The following is an 18,843-nucleotide window of genomic DNA, read 5'->3' on the forward strand; positions in this document are numbered from 1 at the left end:
AAATGTACTAAGCCGACTTTTGTGAATACCAGTTTTAACCAGTAAAGTATAATAGCTCTCCAATAACATGATTCGAATCTAACCAAACCCACCTCCCTTCTAATGAAAAGTATTTGAAACACAGTATGGCAGCTGTAATATAGTTCTTATGAACTTTGTTTGAAGTGTTTCTAGTGGAGCAAAATTACTAAATGGGCCCAATTGTGCACATACATAATCTGAGGATACACTTTGGCAAGTAATAGTTTTATTGCAACAGGGATGTATGAAGCTCCCTGTGAAAAATCAAATGATTTAATTAGATTAATTGATAATTGAGTGCTCTGAATAATATGTTTTTGATGCGCAATACGGGAGCCAGATGAATGGAATACGACACCTAAGTATTTATAAGATTTAAATTGTTCAATTGTGTTCCTGTTCATGTGCCAAGTATATCTCTTCGGCCATTTAGCAAACACCAAAACTGTTACAAAATAAACTTAATTGTGCCAATGCTTGACGTAGTCCTATGGGCATCTGAGATAAAAAGGATCATATTGTCTGCATACAGCAGGACTGCCATATATTTCTGTGCCAATCTTGGTGGGTGCACAGACATGTCGGATAAACAGATCACCACTGAGTTGATATAGATGTTAAATAAAGTAGGTGCCAAAATGCAGCCTTGCCTTACTCCTCTACTAGTTGGAACATCTGACGATAAATAACCATACTGATTACAACGGACCCACAATCGAGACTGCTCATATAGCTTATAAATTAATAGTAATAATATCTTATCAATTTCCAAATCTATTAGTTTTTGCCAGAGCCTGTTTCTTGAGATGGAGTCAAACGCCGATTTCTGGTCTATGAATGCAGTATAAAGTGCAACACCCGAATTAGCCGTATATTTTTCAACAAGATAATGGAGGGTCAGAGCATGTTCCGTGGTAGAGCAATCTGCTCGAAAGCCAGCCTCTTCAACTGCAAGAATATTCTTATCCTCAGTCCAGTCCACCAGCTTAATCGCTAAGTGTTTAGCATATATTTTACGAATCACACTCAGGAGACTTATAGGTCTATAATTGGCGGGTTCACTCGGTCTACCTTTTTTATATATTGGGACTATTATCGCCATTCCCCAATGGGGTGTAATTTTTGCCATATTATCTATATACATGAACAATGAAGCTAAAACTGGAACCCACCAGTCTAAGTTAGACAGAATCATCTCTATAGTAATATAATTGATTCCAGGGGTTCTACCCTTTTTAAATTGTCTCACAAGACCTTCTACTTCCAAGCAGGAGACCAGGCCCCATTTCGGGAGTTCAGTTGTATATGCCTCAACATTCACCACTGTGGCATCATTTTGTCTGTACATCTCATAAAAATGATGTCCCCATTTATTAGCCAGAATTATACAATCAGGTAAAGAGGGAGCTCTTCCCAATGAAGGTGCTACCAAGCGCCAAAAGGTGCTTTGATTTTTCAATTTGGATGCTTCTATTAACTCCTTCCCTCTCTGTATCATCCATTGAGATTTCTTTTCTTTTAACAGCCTCTTATATTGCCTCCTCACTATTAATAAACCCTGTACATTGAACTTAGTTGAATCATTCTTGTATCTATCAAGTGTCTTTATTATCATACCTTTTGCCTCTCGACAATCTCTATCAAACCAGGGACAAGAAAAAGCTTTCTGTCCGGTTTTTGGAATAGTGTTAATGAGCATTGGATGTATTAAGGTTAGGAGACTATCATAATGATCTAGCAAGCAGTTACCATTGGGCACAGATGTCCCTTGAATAATAACGTTCTGTAAATACTGGGCTTTTGAGGAGTTAAGTAAATCAGGGAGGCTCATAACCTGCCCAACTGTCCATTTTGCCCTTTGTGGGGCATTTCCCTTTGGTATACCTAAAGCCCGTTCACAGTCCAAAGAAATTCTCCCTCTTAATGTTATATTCAGCATCAATGGAAAATTGTCACTTTCCAGGCGGGGTATCACTTGAAAGTACCCCACCCATGGTGCTAAATTTCTTCTTACAGCAACATAATCAATTAATGAAGGATTTGGATCTGACCAGTGCGTATACTCTGCAGGATAGTCCGGTTGCATCGCGCCATTGAGCAAGAGTAGATCCAATTTATGGAGAGTTGATAATAAATTCAGACCTGAGGAGTTAATTATAGCATCCTTTGACTGCCTTATAAGTAAGGGAGAAGGGGTTGGTGGCATTGCCGGGTAGGAATTATATTTTGCAAAAACTGCCTCATCATTCTTCCCCAACCGGGCATTAAAATCACCAGCAATAATCAGATAGGAATCATGATGCACTATTAACATGTCTGCAATGAAGGTTTCCACTTTAGCCCATGTCTCTGTCACCTATGTACTTGAACTCATTGGCGGTATATAGATATTAATCAATATCAGTTTACAGCTCCTAATATTAAGTTGGGTAGCAAGGGCATAGGGGTCCAACTTAGTAAGCAGGGACAATTGTGAAGTCAGCGCTGTGGAGACCAAAACTGCTAAACCACCACTACGTCTACCTCTGCGTGCAGTTCTTATAGCATTTAGTGAAATCGATATATAACCAGAAAGAGAAATATCTTCTGTCAACTAAGTTTCTTGCATTATCAGTATCTCATGCTTGGTGATAAAGGACATAAAATCAGGGTCAGTAATTTTAGACCTTAAGCCAGCCACATTCCACACAAGTGTTGCAACCTGGCTGAAAGGCTTTAATTTTCAATCTACAACCAGCATGTTTCCCTGTTCAGATGAGAGTAGGTCCCTGGATCTGTCCAGTTGCTTCAGATGTTCTCTGCAAAGATCTATTACAACACTCGTTGTCCAGTGGAGTTATTATCCTGGATGATACTGTATCTTGATCAGGGAGTCGCTTGGTCTCTTGCTCTGGGGAACTGTTTACACTGACACCAAAAGTATCTTTACCAAACTTGGTTTGGGCATCTTTCTTCGGTGAGGAATTGTCCTTAGGTGTCAGTAGAGCTGTGATGTTATCAAAATGGGAGTCAGTTAATATTCCCCCCCAGCTATTTTCCTGCAATTGAGCAAGTATGTCAGCCACTGAAATCAGTGTCCTTAAGCACTGATTGAATTCTACATTCGATCATTTATAAACACACTGTGCATTGTTTAGGAATGTAACAGAAAATATCAGATATTCTCTTTACAGAGGTAAAGATGTTTTTTCATGTCATTTCATTCATTCATTCATTTTTATAACTGGTTGTAATTAAACCATTAGTTTGAGAGATTTTAGTGTCTTTTTAAAGCACTTTTTGAACTCCTCCAGAATAATGTTGTTTAAACTTTCAATTTTATCATGTTTCCTTTCCATTCTGCCAAACATTTTCATATTGCATCCATAAGTCAAGATGTCTTGCACTCTTTCGCACACTTCTATTAATAACTGGTATTTGTGAATATAGCAACATGCAATGTGATATGTCCTAAAGCATCTTTAAAGTCATGGACCAATAATTTGTATGGAGGATTGGATGGTCTGAATGTACTTTGGGTTGTTTTTCCATTCTTTTTTACAAATAGTGGCAAAAGCAATGTAGACAATGTATTATTACTGTGCTTTTTAGGTGATCTATTTTATTGGATGCCATACAAGAACCAGTAAAGATCATATATCCTGATCACTGAGTAATGGAGAATATCTTCCTTCAGACAAGATCTTTTGTACACAATTTAAACTACCTTTCTCAATAGCTTTCTTGGAAATGTATTATTCCATTAATAATGTCTAACTCTGACCACACAACTGATTCAGATGCTTCTTGAATTAAGGGATTGTGTCTTGGCTGGAACGGCGGGAAAGAACAAGTTGTATGAACTGCTGCCTCTGTGTAATGGACGTGTGATTTGGGAAATCGTGATATTGGTTTCTGGGGTTAAAGTGGTTAGACATTTAGCAATACTCTGACAGAACTAGTAGTTTTGCTTCACAAAAGACTCATCCAAAGCAGTGCTTGTTATAAAGGTTTTTTGTTTTGTTTTTTTAAGCTGAGGTTATTTAAAACAAATATTTGGGCCTCGGATTTTCAAGCCCTAATTGCAAATATTTCCTATGAGAAGGGAAGCTACAGGATGTATAGAGACAGAGCTCCCTACCTCCAGGGATATTTACAAACATGGTCTTCCTATGCTTTCAAGTTCGGCTTCATCTTATTGAAGCCTGATCACCATAGGAACACAGCTTTACATATGCAGATGTTGTGGAAGCTTAACAATGGAGACTGCAGGTTAAATGTAACCTGAGCCCTTTGTGTCTGAGCTGATTTTTCTTTATCACAGAGAGAAAGAAATGATTTCACAAAGGCAAGTTCATTATAAAAACCAGCAAAGATTTGGGTCAAATTCGGCAGGTTGGGGTTAAGCGTTTTGTTGTTTTGACATGTCAATTTTGCCAAAATCTGGCTGGCTGTCAAAGTAAACTAAACTAAACTAAAACTAAACTAAACTAAAACTAAACTAAACTAAAAATAATAATAAAAGGCAGTGTCTCACGCCTCCTCCTGGGATGTGATTGGAGGGAGAAAAAACCCAGAGCAAACTGTGGGAATGCACACAGGAAAAAGATCTGCAGGGAACGCTGACAAGAACTGCCCCTATGTGAACAGCCCATCTAATCACCCAAATTAAACAGTTGCAAATCTGCTCCAAAGCAGATTTGCTCTTTGGATGCCCCGCAGCATGAGGCCATGTCTAGATAACTCCCAGGTGCCACCTCAGGCATTCCAACAAAGGTCTGTTGAATGAATGGAGGAGCCCTACATGTTAAATGTTGTTAGTGCAGAGTTTCCTAACCTTGGGTTCCCAGATGTTGGTGGAGTCAACAACTCCCATCATCCACAATGGCCAAGTGGGGACCCAAGGTTGGGAACTCCTGTGTTGCCCTGGGGCATAGGCCTGTGGACCACAGGCAGAGTTTCTGTGCAATGTTCTAAACAGTTTATATCTGGTTTGCCTAAAAGTAAATGGGTTAAAAGCCCTTTGCTACTGCTGCACCCAATAAGCTTAAACTTACCAACGGGAAGAGATTCTGCATATTTTTAATGAAAGATCAAACAACGATATAAACATACACAAATTTACAGAGAAAGGATCAACTTTAATACATTTGGAGTAAAAGGTGTTCTCTTTTTCGTAAAATATGGTATAAAAATAAATGCAAGAAACATTAACATAGAATATACAGACAACAGACAAAAGACACAGGTTTTCTTCCTCAATGTGAATACATCTGTGAGATGAAGCCTTCTGTGCTAATTTTTTGTGCAATAGCTGTGATGCCATAGTAGATATATTTATTAATATATTCATTTTTTTTAACATTTCCTCCAGTTTGTGACTGACAGTAACTGTAAATAAACTGTGCCTAACGGAAGCTTTTTTCACTGTACTTGAGCTTGCAGAAAATAAAAAGACACAGATCCAGCTTGATATGAAGGCGAAAGTGAGCAGAGTGTTTTCAAAATGGAGGCATCGAAAGGTTAGCGAGTCCCTTGGAGTCTGTAATGCCTTGATATACACAAAAGAAAACAAGTCAGGTCCTTGCTCATGCAACATCTTGTTCTACTGTCCTCTGATTTCAGGCAATTAGTGAGCTACAAAGTATGTATAATGATTGAGTCTGCTTCCATGCTACAAGGTGATCCTTTTAGTAGGATTGCACTAGACTGGTTAATCTCTTTGACGTGAGCGATTTCCCCTGAGGAAAAGATAAAAACAAACAAACAAAAGAAAAACAGAAAATAGAGGCATGATCACTGAAAAACCAGTTCATTGCCAAGTACTTAAATTTCTGCAGGTAAAGGCTAACATTTTGTGCATTGGTATATTTAATGTGGGAAGCCTCTGTTTGGGGGCTGGTTCACACATGATTGTTTCATCATTTGATGTCTGCAGTATCAAGAAGTGAAATGCATTTATGAATGGACCATAAGAGATACAAAACTACAGGAGGCTTCACACACAGGGCTTTCACATATTAGCTGCATTTACCCTGAAATCTCTACGGGCAATCACGGACCACTACAGACAGGACTCTGTTTCCCTCCAAATCAAGGCTGCGCATTCTGGCTTAGCCTGAAGTACAGCATATCTGGCTTTTAAAAATCTTCTATTTTCATAGGGTTTGGGGGGGGAAACCCGGGCTTCTGTTATGCCCTGCAGTTTCTCTGTGAAGTGTGGAGTGGCCATTGGCAGTAATTCGGCATTTTCCAAAACTCAATGAAGGGGCGTTTGACAGCTATGTTGGGTATGGTCTGCTCAGAGTGATTTGCAATTGCAAACGCTGGTGGGGAGGGGTTGTAGCAGATTGGTGAAATTCTGTGGATGGAGTCCAGAAGGAGAGGGGGGAGGAAGAAATTCCTGAGCTATAGCTTTACATATGCAGAATGTAACACTTATAGCTTTACATAAGAAACACATAGCTTTACATGTGCAGAATGGAGACTACAGCTTCCATGTAACCTAAGCCCTTTGTGTCTGAGCTGATTCCATCGGCTACATTTTTCTTCATGAAAGAGAGAAAGCAATGATTTCTCCTTTAAACTTCCCTACCTCTTAAATGGTCCAGGGTGTGGGGGGAAATGAGGTGATGAAGGCAGTCACTCACAAAGGCAGAGTTAGGGTTCAGGTTAAGTGTTCTGTTATTGGCAACTGGTCTTGCGGTCTTCCGTAGCCAGCTGTCAAACTACCCCCCCCCAAAAAAAAGCTCTCTCACCTCCTCCTGGGATGGGATTGGTTAGATAAAAAAAACAGGAGCACGTAGTGGGAACATGCACAGGAAACAGATCTGCAGGGATTGCAATAGCAATAGCACTTACATTTATATACCGCTATATAGCCGGAGCTCTCTAATCGGTTTACAATGATGTAGCATATTGCCCCCAACATTCTGGGTACTCATTTTACCGACCTCGGAAGGATGGAAGGCTGAGAGCAGCCGACCCTATGTGAACTGTCAATTTAATCCCCCGAATTAGACATCTGTGAATCTGCTGTGAAGTAGATTTGCCCTTCAGATACCCCGTGGCATGAAGCCATGTGTGAATAACTCCCAGGGGAAACTTCCATATAACCTCAAATGCAAGGCTTTTTTCAATGGAATCAGATCACAAAGACAAGTGGCAGTCATCAAGTGATGTCTTTGCATGTGTGGACCTGTATTTGAATACTCTGAGCAAACCCAGTGATGAACAAAGCTTGATCCTCCATGTAAAATACCATGCATTGTACCCATTTGAAATTATCAAGCTGAATTTCAAAATATTTCAGAACCATGTCATTTGAATTCCAGTGGCCTATTCAGATCTCTCAGTCAAAATGTTGATCATCGTTGTCCAATTTCAGTGGCAATGATCCAGAGACAGCAACCAAGATGTGGGTTTTACCACTAAAATCTAACCCTCACTAATGAAATTTTTTGTGTGATATTTTTTAGATACAAAGTGTATTTAGCAACTCAAATTTTATGTTTCAAATTCATTTGAGCTCTACAAGTAGTATGGCACTTTTACAATACAATCTATCCATTATTGCATAATGATCAACACTTGCAATTTGTTGTTCATGCTGATATCACTTAAATGTACTTAGACAATCCACTGATTTCAATTTTGCATGGTTATAAGTTCATCACAGCTATACTCTCCATTGATGGTTACTGTATAACTAACAATCATGGCAAGAGCCAATATATAATGAGCCTATCAGACAACACAGTAACTGCTGTCATTATGTGAAAACAAGCTAATGTGTGAATGGCTCCTAGTACAATACAATGAAGCTGTTCCCATGCACAGCCTAGCCCAGGTTACGCTGCGCATGAGAACCGCTGGGATTGGGCCCGATCCTGGTGAGCCAGCACCACCTAGTCCAGCTTTGAAGCCCAGCTGTTAGCTGAGTTCTCCCTTACCCCTGGCTACCTGCTCATGTGCAAACCAGGCTATTACTAGCCTGGCCGCACACAGAGATGGGCACCTAGAGTGCCCGTCTCTTGTGGGAATCCTCCAGTGCAGCATGCATGTCATACACAGCATTGTAGGATTCACGGAGGCCGGGACGACGAGTCCCAGCCTATGTTTACCAGTGCTGCCAGGGGCAGGATGGAGATTCATCCACGCTACTCTCAGCAACGCAGGTCATGTGGGTGCATGTTTTGCATGCCGCCCAGAATGTGAGCAGTTGTTTGGAGGAAGGTAGGTTGAACCCTGCCTTCCCCCCTGCCCACCCGACTGCACTTGTGGCCATGTGAACAGCCCCAACAATTGTTAGGCAGCAGTGATTTCTAGAGCTTTACAAGAAAGGCAAATGCTGTACAGGTAATAGAAGGCAAATGATGTACTGGTTATTAGCAAGCTATGTTCTAAAATGGAGGCTTTCAGAGAAAACGTTTGTTTGGGATTCTTCAGGTAAGATCATTTCTACAACCCTGGTTCCTCTTTTCTTTTCTTTTTTTACTATGTATTCACTTACATTTACACCACATATGCCATCCTATATTTTCCTTCCAGTGTGTTCAGCCATACAATAAATGATTTGATACTACAAAATGCATACATTATTAAATTCTGAAATAAACTGAAATGATCTTTGATTTACCGCTGGCATGGACTCTGACTCTGCCAAGTTAATTCTTACTGATCAGAGAGCCCCCCCAAACACCAACATATTATGCATGATCCAACTGTTTTAGAAAATTGAGATAGGCTGAATAGAAGTACTGCTGTGTTAAGTGCCTGGCTTGTTACTTGAGTATTTGGGGTTGTAGTGTACCCCATTGCTATGTAATGCAAATATAAGCCCAGAAGGTGAGAAACCTTCTATGCATTGGGCCAAAGAGTGGTCTGGGACAGTTGTTCCCAACCTGTGGTACTCAGATGTTGGTGAACTACAACTCCCATCATCTCCAGCCATTATAAATTATAGCTGGGGGTGATGGGAGTTGTAGTCCAGCATCAACTGGAGTTCCACAGGTGGGAATTGCCTCCAGACCCCTGGTCTGGGAGAATGCCTGTAAAAGCCAGGTGACAGGTGGAGGAAGATTGTGAGGGAACCCTGGGAGTGGGGAAGGAGGGCCAGGAAGATTGGGCTGCTGACTATGGCAAGAAACTCTTTGAGGCAGCGCTTACCCTGTTAGGGAATAGCGACCGCAACAAGTCTACCTGTGGTCACTTGTGCTGGCCCCGGCAGGGAGATGGTGAGACAGACTCTGTTGCAAGCAAGACCTTGTGGGCTGGTGAGGACATCTTGTGGCAGCTTGGGGAGGTCCCGCAAGATTTCAGGCTGAGATTTTGCAAGACTTGCCCCGAGTGCCGGGGGTTCTATAACCAGCTGGCCAGTGATGAGGGGCCAGAACTCAATGAGGGCATGGACTAACAAGATTCCGATGACTTGTATGGGGCACAGGGCGGTGCTTTTAAAGGAAGCATTGTGAAGGGAACAAGGCCTGTCTGGGTCCTTGGCAACCCCGTGGCAAGTGGTGACCCTGAGCCCATGTGGAGGCATGGCAAAGATGCTGTAACTGGGTTTATAGAACTGGGCTATATATTTAAAGCTAGGTGTACTGAGCTCAATATCTATTACCATTTTATTATCATTAGGTTGGTTAAGGAGAAAAACCACTTGTTAACAGGCCATGACTCTTCTCCAACCATCCTGAAACATATTTTATATCAGGGAATAAATGCTAACAAAAAGAGAACACTGCAACTTGTGCATTTGATAGATTTCTTCTCATCACTGTTCCTTTCATATCATTGTGAATATGTTTCTAGGTGAAATACATAGTGCTGGTTATTACCTATAAAGCCCCTAACAGCTTGGGTCCAGGCTATTTAAGAGAACGCCTCCTTTGTCATAAACCCTGCCGCCGGTTACGATCTTCTGGAAAGGTCTGGTTACAGTTGCCACTGTCTCGTTTGGTGGCAGCACAGGACTGGGCTTTCTCTGTGGCTGCCCCGGGGCTTAGGAATATGCTCCCTGCTGAAATAAGCACAACTCCTCTGTTTTCAGGAAGACCCTCAAGACTCTCCTGTTCTTGCAGGCTTTGAATTAGAATCAATTTTAATAATTTGTTTTACTAACTGTTTTATGCTATTGTTTTTATTGTGTCATGTATTTTAATCTGTGTTGACTTTAAAATATTTTAAATTGTGCACACCACCTAGAGATGTACATCTCAAGCAGTATAAAAATATGATAAATTAGATTTGTATTTTTATATTCCAACTTAATATTTTTACTGTGTAACTGTTTTATAGTTTTATATTGTTTAAATGTTTTGTAAACCGCCTTGAGGTTGCTTTAATGAAAGGCGATATAAAAATCTAACAATACATACATACATGAATGAGTTGGAAACTTCCTTCCATGAAGTTCTTACCAACTTCAGTCCCAACACAGCATCAGTATTGTTTGGAAATGTTATTTTCATTTGGTTCTTTACAATGTGACCAACAGACCTTCTGGGCTGATGCAATTCCCTCTAGGGATGTGCAAAATGATTTGGGTACAAATTGATTTGTACCCGAATCTAGCTGATTCAGGTGATTTGGAGACAAAACAAATCACCCCTGTGGTCCATTGTGATTCATGATTCAGATCCCTCTTATTAATTCCTCCAGATTCCCAGCTTTCATTTTTTTAAAAAAGGTAAGCTCTAGCCCTTGTAGAAGTGGAGTTATGGAGCAAAATGTGTGGTCACTATTTTTCAAGTGTTTGGATTCTTTGGTGTATAATAACTTTCCTTTAAGGAATCCCTATGAGGATTCATTACACACCTTCATTTCTTCTAATCATTTTGACTGTCTTTTTGACAGTGTCTACTGTACCCCACTCCCATCTGCAAGGCAGTGGGGTACTACTCAGTTGATGCGCTTGGATTTTTTTTCAAGTGTTTAGGCTCTTTGGTGTCTAATAACCTTTCCTCATAATGAATCCCAATGAGGATTCATTACACACCAAAGAGTCTAAACACCTCAAAAATTCCTAAAATATAAATATATATACCCGGTGGCTTGTGGGTTGGGGGCTAGTTGGAATATGGGATGCCACTAATTCCCCACCCCATGGGCAAAGCAGTGGGGTCAAAATGAACAGAAGAAATGGTGGTGTGTAATGAAGACCCCAAAAAATCTAAACACTTCAAAAATACCAGAAAAATAAACTGAGTACCCCAGTGTGTGTGTGTGTGTGTGTGTGTGTGTGCGCGGGGGCGGTGTATTTTATTTTATTTTATTTTATTTTATTTATTTTATTTGTATGCCACCCTTCCAAAAAGGCTCAGGGCTTGATACATGGCTCAGTAGTTGACACATGGCAGTTGACAGCTGGCACTGTCCACTGATACTCAAAATGAAAAGAAGAAATGAAGCCATATAATGAATCCTCATAGGGATTCCTTATGAAGAAAAGTTATTAGACACCAAAGCTTCTAAACATTTTAATATTCCTAAAAATTAAAATGAGTACCCCACTGCCTTGCAGGTGGGGTGGGATGTGGGGTATAGTTGGCACATGGCAGTTGACAGTTGGCACAGTCAAGTGACCGTCAAAATGAACAGAAGAAATGAAGGGGTGCAATGAATCCTCATAGGGATTCATTATGAGGAAAAGTTATTATACACCAAAGAATCCAAACACTTGAAAAATAATGACCGCACATTTTGCTCCATAACTCCACTTCTACAAGGGCTAGAGCTTAGCTTTAAGAAAGAAAGAAAGAAAGAAAGAAAGAAAGAAAGAAAGAAAGAAAGAAAGAAAGAGAGGGAGGGATCTGCATTAGGGTTAGGATATAGCAAATTAGAATCCCCATTGTTTCCGATGGTGGAAATGTTCAAAATCAGTAAAAACTAAAAATAATCATTAAATATCAACCAAGTGTCCCACTGCCATGAAATTTGGGTAGTAGGTGGTACCCATGGGGACCTACCCAGCACCCAGATTAGGTGCCGCTAGTACCTTGTTATGTGGTTTGAATCAGTCTGAATCCAAATTGAATCAAAGCAAATACAAATCGAATCTGGAGTGATTGCGGGGGGGTGGGGTAGATTTTGATACAAAACAAATCAGGGGTGATTTGTTTTGGGCACAAATTGAAATTAAAAAAATGATTTGTGCACATCCCCAATTCCCTCATGCCAAGGCAAGCAAACAAACCTTGACAAATCTAAGGAATACTTCAGATCTGGGTACCACACAACCAGAACCTCTTCTGACTGCTACAGACAGTCCAAATAATGTTGACAATGATATCATTTGGCCATATTGTAATTTGATCCCAATGTCCCTGGGGCTGCCTGCCTGTGCTAGCACAGATTGGGAGAAGAAAAGGTTGGACAGCATGGTGCAGCAGGTATGTGGTGACCATTCTCACAGCCATTGCAAAAGAAGAAATCTCTATAGCTCAGAGGTCAAGTTATGTTTCATAATTTAAACATGCTTATATAAGAGAGTTCAGTTACATGGCTCCAGTTATTATAATACTGGTGTTATAGACTTTCCCCCACCCCACACCACCAGATGATACAGAAGTCACAGAGTAACATGCTGTGGCCAAATCACCAGGCAAAAATAGGGGTTTTTGTTTCAAACTCCCTGCTAATTATTTGTTTTTATGTGGCTAGCAACAAGTGGCATACTTCACAAAAATCTTGCTGAGCAAGGCCCATAGAAAGGGAATAGGCTATGGGAGGCAAAATAAAGAGCCATAAATCCATTTTAATTATTAAATTTACATTGTATGCTACATTGCTTTGTAACATATATTTCCTATCAGTCACTTACCGCCCCATCCCATCTTTATTTTGTTTTAGTATGCAAGCACCAAAGATAACTTTGGATCATGTTGCTCATGAATTCCACCTGTTAACATTATCCTTTCCAAAACTTCCATGTATTTTAGATTGTATTTTAAGCCTTCTTTGGGGATTATTAGTGATTCAGTACTATGGTTTCTTGATTCTTTAGGAAGAAACTGCAAACAAAAACCATGATCTTTGCTGATGCTCTGTAAATTATCATTTCGACACACACAACTCCATTAACTGGCTGTCACCGCAAAAGCCACAGTACATCACATTTATGCACACCCGCACACACACACACCCACACACCTGCGCACATGTAATGCACATGATTCAGCAGACAATGTCAACAAATTGGAGTAGAAGCCAAGATCTTTCTACCTCTTTTCATAACAGGTTAGTGCTCGCCCTCATTGTTGGTGTACAGTTTTTATGGCATGGGAAAATTGGGATGTTTCTGCCCTACAAAAATAAATGTGTTGAATGCTTTAGTTTGAATTTGCACAATGTTGAAAGAGATCCAAAGGCAGTCACATTCTTTTTATGAAAAAAAAAATCCTAAACATTTGCAACATTTTTTAAAAAAATGATGGCTTTAGGTAAGAAAATGTAGAGTGAAAAGGAAGCCATCCAATTAATATATACTTGATTCTCTCTCTTTTTTAAAAAAGCAAATGATACACATTTTTTCCAGAAAAAGAGTAGATGTGGACATGTTGCCTACTTAAGACGCTACAGCTGTTCCAAATGCTTTGGGTGGAGCCTGTGTTAAAGTGGCACTTGTTGACTTGAGTACAGTGTCACCCAAACAACATCCAAGGAAGATCTGTTAACTCACAAAGTTATAAACTTACCATACTGCGTGTGAATTTCTCAAAAGATGTTCGGCGATCCAATGTGTTTCCAAACTTAAAGTGAAAGAAAAAAAATAAAAAAGGGAAAGGAAACCAAACCAAAGAAAAAAGAAAAAAAAAGGCCAAAAAGAACAGAGCAGGAAAAGAAAAGCAACAATGAAGCAATGGACTGACAAAACACAAAGCTCATGTATAAGTCACAAAGTAAAAGCAAGCGGAGGTGAGGGTGCAAATGCTCACAGAAAAAGAAATGGGGGGGGGGGGTGTGATGTGGTAGCCTTTTGCCCTGATCCAACAAGGGCAATCTAGACACAGAAACAGGCAAATGGGTCTGGACTGCCTTCCTGAATATGGTCCCACTTATTCCAAAGGGTGTGGAGGGGGGGGAAACCCACATCCAGTACTCAGGAGTGCATGAATAGTGCTTCTGCACTGTTCAGGCATCACTGAGTGGATGGCTGACACAGAGCCTTTAGTAAGGAATATTTGTAAAGCACAAAAACATGATACAATATTTTTAAAGGAAATTAAAGAAAAACAATGAGGCATGGGTGATTCAATGAACAGACATTTGCAGAAGCCAAAAGCTTCATTTATAGAGCCTCTGCCTTGTCCTGCCTCTCTATTTATTTGATATACCAAGAGCACAGTAGTTTCCCCTTGAAGTGCTCTAGCACAGTGTCTCCTGACCAACATGCAGCACTGACTTGCTCTGCACCAGCTCCAAAAGTGGGGAGTTTGAACTCCTCACTTTTAGAGCTAACTTGCCCCATAATGCACTAGGAAAGATGCATCTGTCCAAGTGAATAAAGGATGGAGTCAGCTCCATAAGCAGGAAGACTGATCAACCCACTTTGGGAGCTGACTCACTCCCTTCTGCACCAGCAGAGATGCAAGGGGCACTGACTGGCTCCCTTATGCATGTGGACGGATGCGAGGCTGGAGGAGGAAGGGAGCAGAAATAAAAAATGCTGCAGATTTGCCACCCGCCAAAAAGGTGAGGGGGCGGGGGGGGTGTTGTTGTTTCTGTTCTTAGATATAAGTGTGCCTCGGGATGAAAAGTGGTTGGGAAATACTGTTCTATACATATATTTGCTATTGATTCTATAAACTTGATTTTTTAGGGACAATGAATGTCAATGGGATGACAGAAAATTTGCAGAAAGAACTCTGTCCATGAATTTTAAGCTTCAGTCTTGACATGAACATTTCTTTCGAGGCTCAGTTAAGAAGGCTGGCTGTGGCTTATTCTGTCTCCACCCAATAATTCTGAGATCCACACCTCTGAGTCCAGCCTCAATGTTATTCAATGAGCAGTAATGGATATTTATAAGAGGGCCTCCAATTTCCCTTGGTTGGGCAAGATGATTGAGAGGGCGGTGGCTAATCAACTCAATCATAAGACTTATCCTATCACATGATTTCCAATTGTACTAAGGAGCTGTTCGTGAGAAGCTTTGCCAAACTTTTTGAAAATCCGAAAATATATACTGGCTGGCATGATGTGCAGCCCACCACCTCCATAGTGGTCCACTCCAGGGTTGCTGTGGACTTCAAAGGCAGCCTGACATTGTTTTGAAGCAGCAATTGCAGGAACTGCATTTCTGCAGGTTTCTCCATTGTTCCCCTATTCCACAGGTTTCCCCATTTGCAACTTCTGGCAATGCAATTTCTACGATCGCTGCTTCAAAACAGCATTGGGGCTCCCTTTGAAGTCTACAGCAGCCTCGGGGCAGACCATTATGGAGGTGGTGAGCTTAAAATAATCTTAGCCGAAGTCTATCATATTATTCTTGTTTGTAGCATGATGAATTCTCTTTTAAAATATAAATAGTAGTTTCCTTTGCAGAAGCCGTGCTAATATGAGCTCAACAAAGCTTGTTCTTCCCCAAATTTAAAGATTCTAGCTTTAACAATACTTTCTATCAATTTAAGGGGACACAGGTTTTGCTGACAGGTCCATAACTTTTCAGATCCCCTCTACATCCTTTTGGAAATATTGGTGTTCCATTGACTATTTTTCAGTTATCTCATAAGGAAGATTATTTTAATGATACATTGCTTTTTTGCTAAAATATCAGTAATATTCTGAATAATAATACATTATAAATGTCACGTTCAAATTCTTTAAATAGTCTAGAATGAATGTCATCTGGCCCTGATTTAGTCCTTTGATTTCTAGAAGAGTTGTATAATATGATTGTCAAAATGAAATCAGTTAGTTCAACTTATTCTGGCATGCAAAGATGGAAAATAAATACATGCATTGTCCCATCCAGGTTTTGTGTGATGCTCAAAATGTAACTAATCTCTTCACCTACCAGATATGCAGCTGAATTAACCAAAGAGAGAAAGTAGCCCATTTGGGGGCAAGGAGAAGCCACCACTGAAATAGTGGAAATACATAGACAAGATGGACCAATACCTTCTTCTTGGCCTGTAGTAGTTCCTGGTAGGCACTGGATCGTATAAAACGTGGATATGAATCACTTTTCATCAATTTGTAAATGTGCTCCTAAAATATTTTAAAAACATTTGAAAGTTTAAAACACGCTTTCAAAACAAGATCACTTTTCAGCAGCGTACAGCAAAAGAGACAGTATAGTATTATGGTATACATTTATATGTTACAGTATATGAATTTTTGTCGATGGATATGAGTATGGTCCTGCTGCTGTTAAGCTTCTGCTACACTGGGTAAAAGCTTCTGTATGAAAAATGAGAGCTATTGCAGAAAATATTTAAAGGTCTAGTTTAAATCAGAGGGGCCAAACAACCCACAATCTCCTACCACAACATCCTAAGGGCTGTGGGAATGGTCTCCTTCATCTAGCACTGGCTAAGTGTCATTGCAACAAAAAGCCATAGAAAAAATAATTGTAGGAGTCTTGAGTGTTATCAGTGTTGCATTTCAAGAAATGAATACTTCATCTGCAAGAGTTTCAGGGGATTTAGGAATGAGTTGGTCACTTAATGGTTTCCATAAGCGCCTGTCACTTTGTCTTACACACAAAAAATTTAACCATTGCCATAGGTTGCTGATACTGTAACCACTGTGTTTTGTACAGCATGAATTCAGATCACTTGTATCCTGCAGGAAAAATATTATGCTTTGAACCAATGGGCATATTGCCTCAAAATGTCTATGTGGTCAACGTTTCCTGTCTGTAGGTTGGGACAGGCTCATCAAGGGCCATAAGGTTAGGATGTGCTAGAGTGGAGTCTTTGTTTTAATACTAATTTAAGCATTACCTAGCAGGCTATAAACTAGAGTTTCCCCAATACAGCAAACCTTGTCCATGCAAGGGAGAAACACTGCATTTGTGGACCAGCTAAAGAACAATTTTGTGTATGCACAGAAAACAAGAGGTGACCCACTGCTTTGAGTTCCACTTGTAGGAACATGAATGGCATTCAACAGTACACCAGTACCTAAGGAATGTCATATGGATTGGTGAAGATCCATTCACCAATCAGATCCACTGCAAATCCATTTCTGCATGCCCAATATGAGAGAGCTAGTGAGTATGCCCCAAGCATTTTTGTATGAATATTGCAGCAATTCTTTACTATGTATAAAAGAAATAGCAAATGTCAAAATTTTACATTTTACAAAATTTTACATCAAAATAAAGGAGGTAGTTGTACTTTGAAGAATAACAGGAGAATAACAATGCAAAATGGTATGATGAGCTTCTAAACAGCCAAAGGATGCATGCCCGCAGCAGCGAATTTCTCAGAGAGCAAATTTACTTCCCCAGGAGTGGTGGGTTGCATTCACACATTGGGGAGATTTACCTTGAAGTCCCTGAGAGTTATGGGGAGCAGTCCATATATGATGTGGATTTCCCCCTGCACATCGAAGCTTTGCCCAAATTATCCCCATGCTAAAAAGTTCCATTTTCTATGTTGGTGTTTTTGGATACTTTGAAGTACCCTGACATTTCTTCTGAGATGTATGGAGGGGCCATAGTGATAGAACGACAACTTTTTTCTTTGCATTTAAAAAAATTGCTAGGTGATCTTGCAAAACACCAGCAAGACCACCATCTTTGCTGAGTTGGTGGTCTTTCACAAGACCACCAACCACCCGGGGGTGGGGGGGGGGAGAAAGAAAAAAGGATCTACTGTATGTGCCCACCTGGCTGGCTTGCTCTCCCCATCTCCTCTGCAGCTACTTTCTGGCCAGGAGGGTGGGCAGGGCAGGGAGGGATGGAGGGAGGCCACCAGCTGGGTGATCTTGCGGAAGACCCCCTGAAAACAAGTTAAAAAAATAACAGTAATATTTTTAAAAAATAAATGTTTCTTTCCCATTGAAATGAAAGGTTCTAGAAGCACACACCACACATGTGTGGTGGTAGGGGGAAAGGAGGCATGGCATTCCGCCTACTCTAGAAAGCCATTGGCCAGAGAAAGACCTGGGAGCAAGCAGTATGAACAGTCCACGCATACTTATATATTATATAGAAGGTCACACTATACTATATGACATCCTATATAATAAGATCCCTGGCGTGTCCGTCCGTGTCTCTGGTGTCTGCGTCTGTGTCTCCCTCGGCTGTTCTGGGCATGCGTGGTGCGCGTGCGCAGAAGAGCCAAGGGAGACACGGACGCCGGCGCCGGATGCCATGTTGGCTGAGAGAAGGACAAGCGGCAGGCTGAGAAGAAGCGACCACCGCTGAAGCCGGGTGGGGGAAGCTGGCTGAGGCGGTGGCAGAGCCGCGGCCTCGGCCAGAGGACATGGAACGGCCGAGGTGGCGGTGGAGCCGCGGCCTCGGCCAGAGGAGGCGAATGACCCGGCCGGGAGGACCTTGGCGGTCTGGCCGCCCCGGAAAGGGGAGGCCGGCGGTGGCGGGGGCCTGGGCCCAGCTGGGGAGGTCAGCAGTGGCAGGCTGAGGAGAAGGCCCCGGCCCAAAGTCCCGCCCGCTGGGAATGATGGGCCCCGGCCCAAAGCCCTGCCTGCTGGGAAGATGGCCACGGCGGCGGCAACAGCGGCGAGGAGGCAGCCTCTGTGAGGGCACCGGGTAGGGAAGGTGGGGGAAGCCGCAGCACCCGAGAAGACGACAGCGAGGAGGTGGAGGCGGCCCTTCCCCCGTTGGCTTGGTGGTGGTGAGGAGAGCAGGAAAAAGGCGAACCCTGGAGGAGC

General features: G+C 41.4%; 1 protein-coding gene and 1 long non-coding RNA gene across 17 annotated transcripts in view; one reads left to right on the forward strand and one right to left on the reverse strand.

Moving 5' to 3' along the window:
- Positions 1 to 5,038: 5,038 nt before the first annotated feature.
- Positions 5,039 to 18,843, reverse strand: part of RGS7 (regulator of G protein signaling 7) — a 281,681-nt gene continuing 267,876 nt past the window's right edge. For 9 of the 16 annotated variants that reach the window (XM_053300907.1, XM_053300896.1, XM_053300935.1 and 6 more), the window contains 3 exons: positions 16,123 to 16,212; positions 13,698 to 13,751; positions 5,039 to 5,551 (listed from right to left, as the gene is read on the reverse strand). In XM_053300907.1, the coding sequence (XP_053156882.1) occupies positions 5,054 to 5,551; positions 13,698 to 13,751; positions 16,123 to 16,212 (642 nt within the window). In that variant the 3' untranslated portion in view covers positions 5,039 to 5,053. Of the gene's footprint in view, positions 5,742 to 13,224; positions 13,306 to 13,697; positions 13,752 to 16,122; positions 16,213 to 16,898; positions 17,267 to 18,843 lie in introns of those variants that run through there. The other 7 variants (XM_053300993.1, XM_053300965.1, XM_053300955.1 and 4 more) reach the window with 6 other exon arrangements.
- LOC128347046 (uncharacterized) lies at positions 12,963 to 15,347 on the forward strand. Its single transcript, XR_008317350.1, has 3 exons — positions 12,963 to 13,239; positions 13,538 to 13,917; positions 14,822 to 15,347. It is a non-coding gene; the product is annotated as an uncharacterized LOC128347046 (long non-coding RNA).

Source organism: Hemicordylus capensis, chromosome 1, assembly GCF_027244095.1.
Source record: "Hemicordylus capensis ecotype Gifberg chromosome 1, rHemCap1.1.pri, whole genome shotgun sequence".
Taxonomy (NCBI): Eukaryota; Metazoa; Chordata; class Lepidosauria; order Squamata; family Cordylidae; genus Hemicordylus; species Hemicordylus capensis.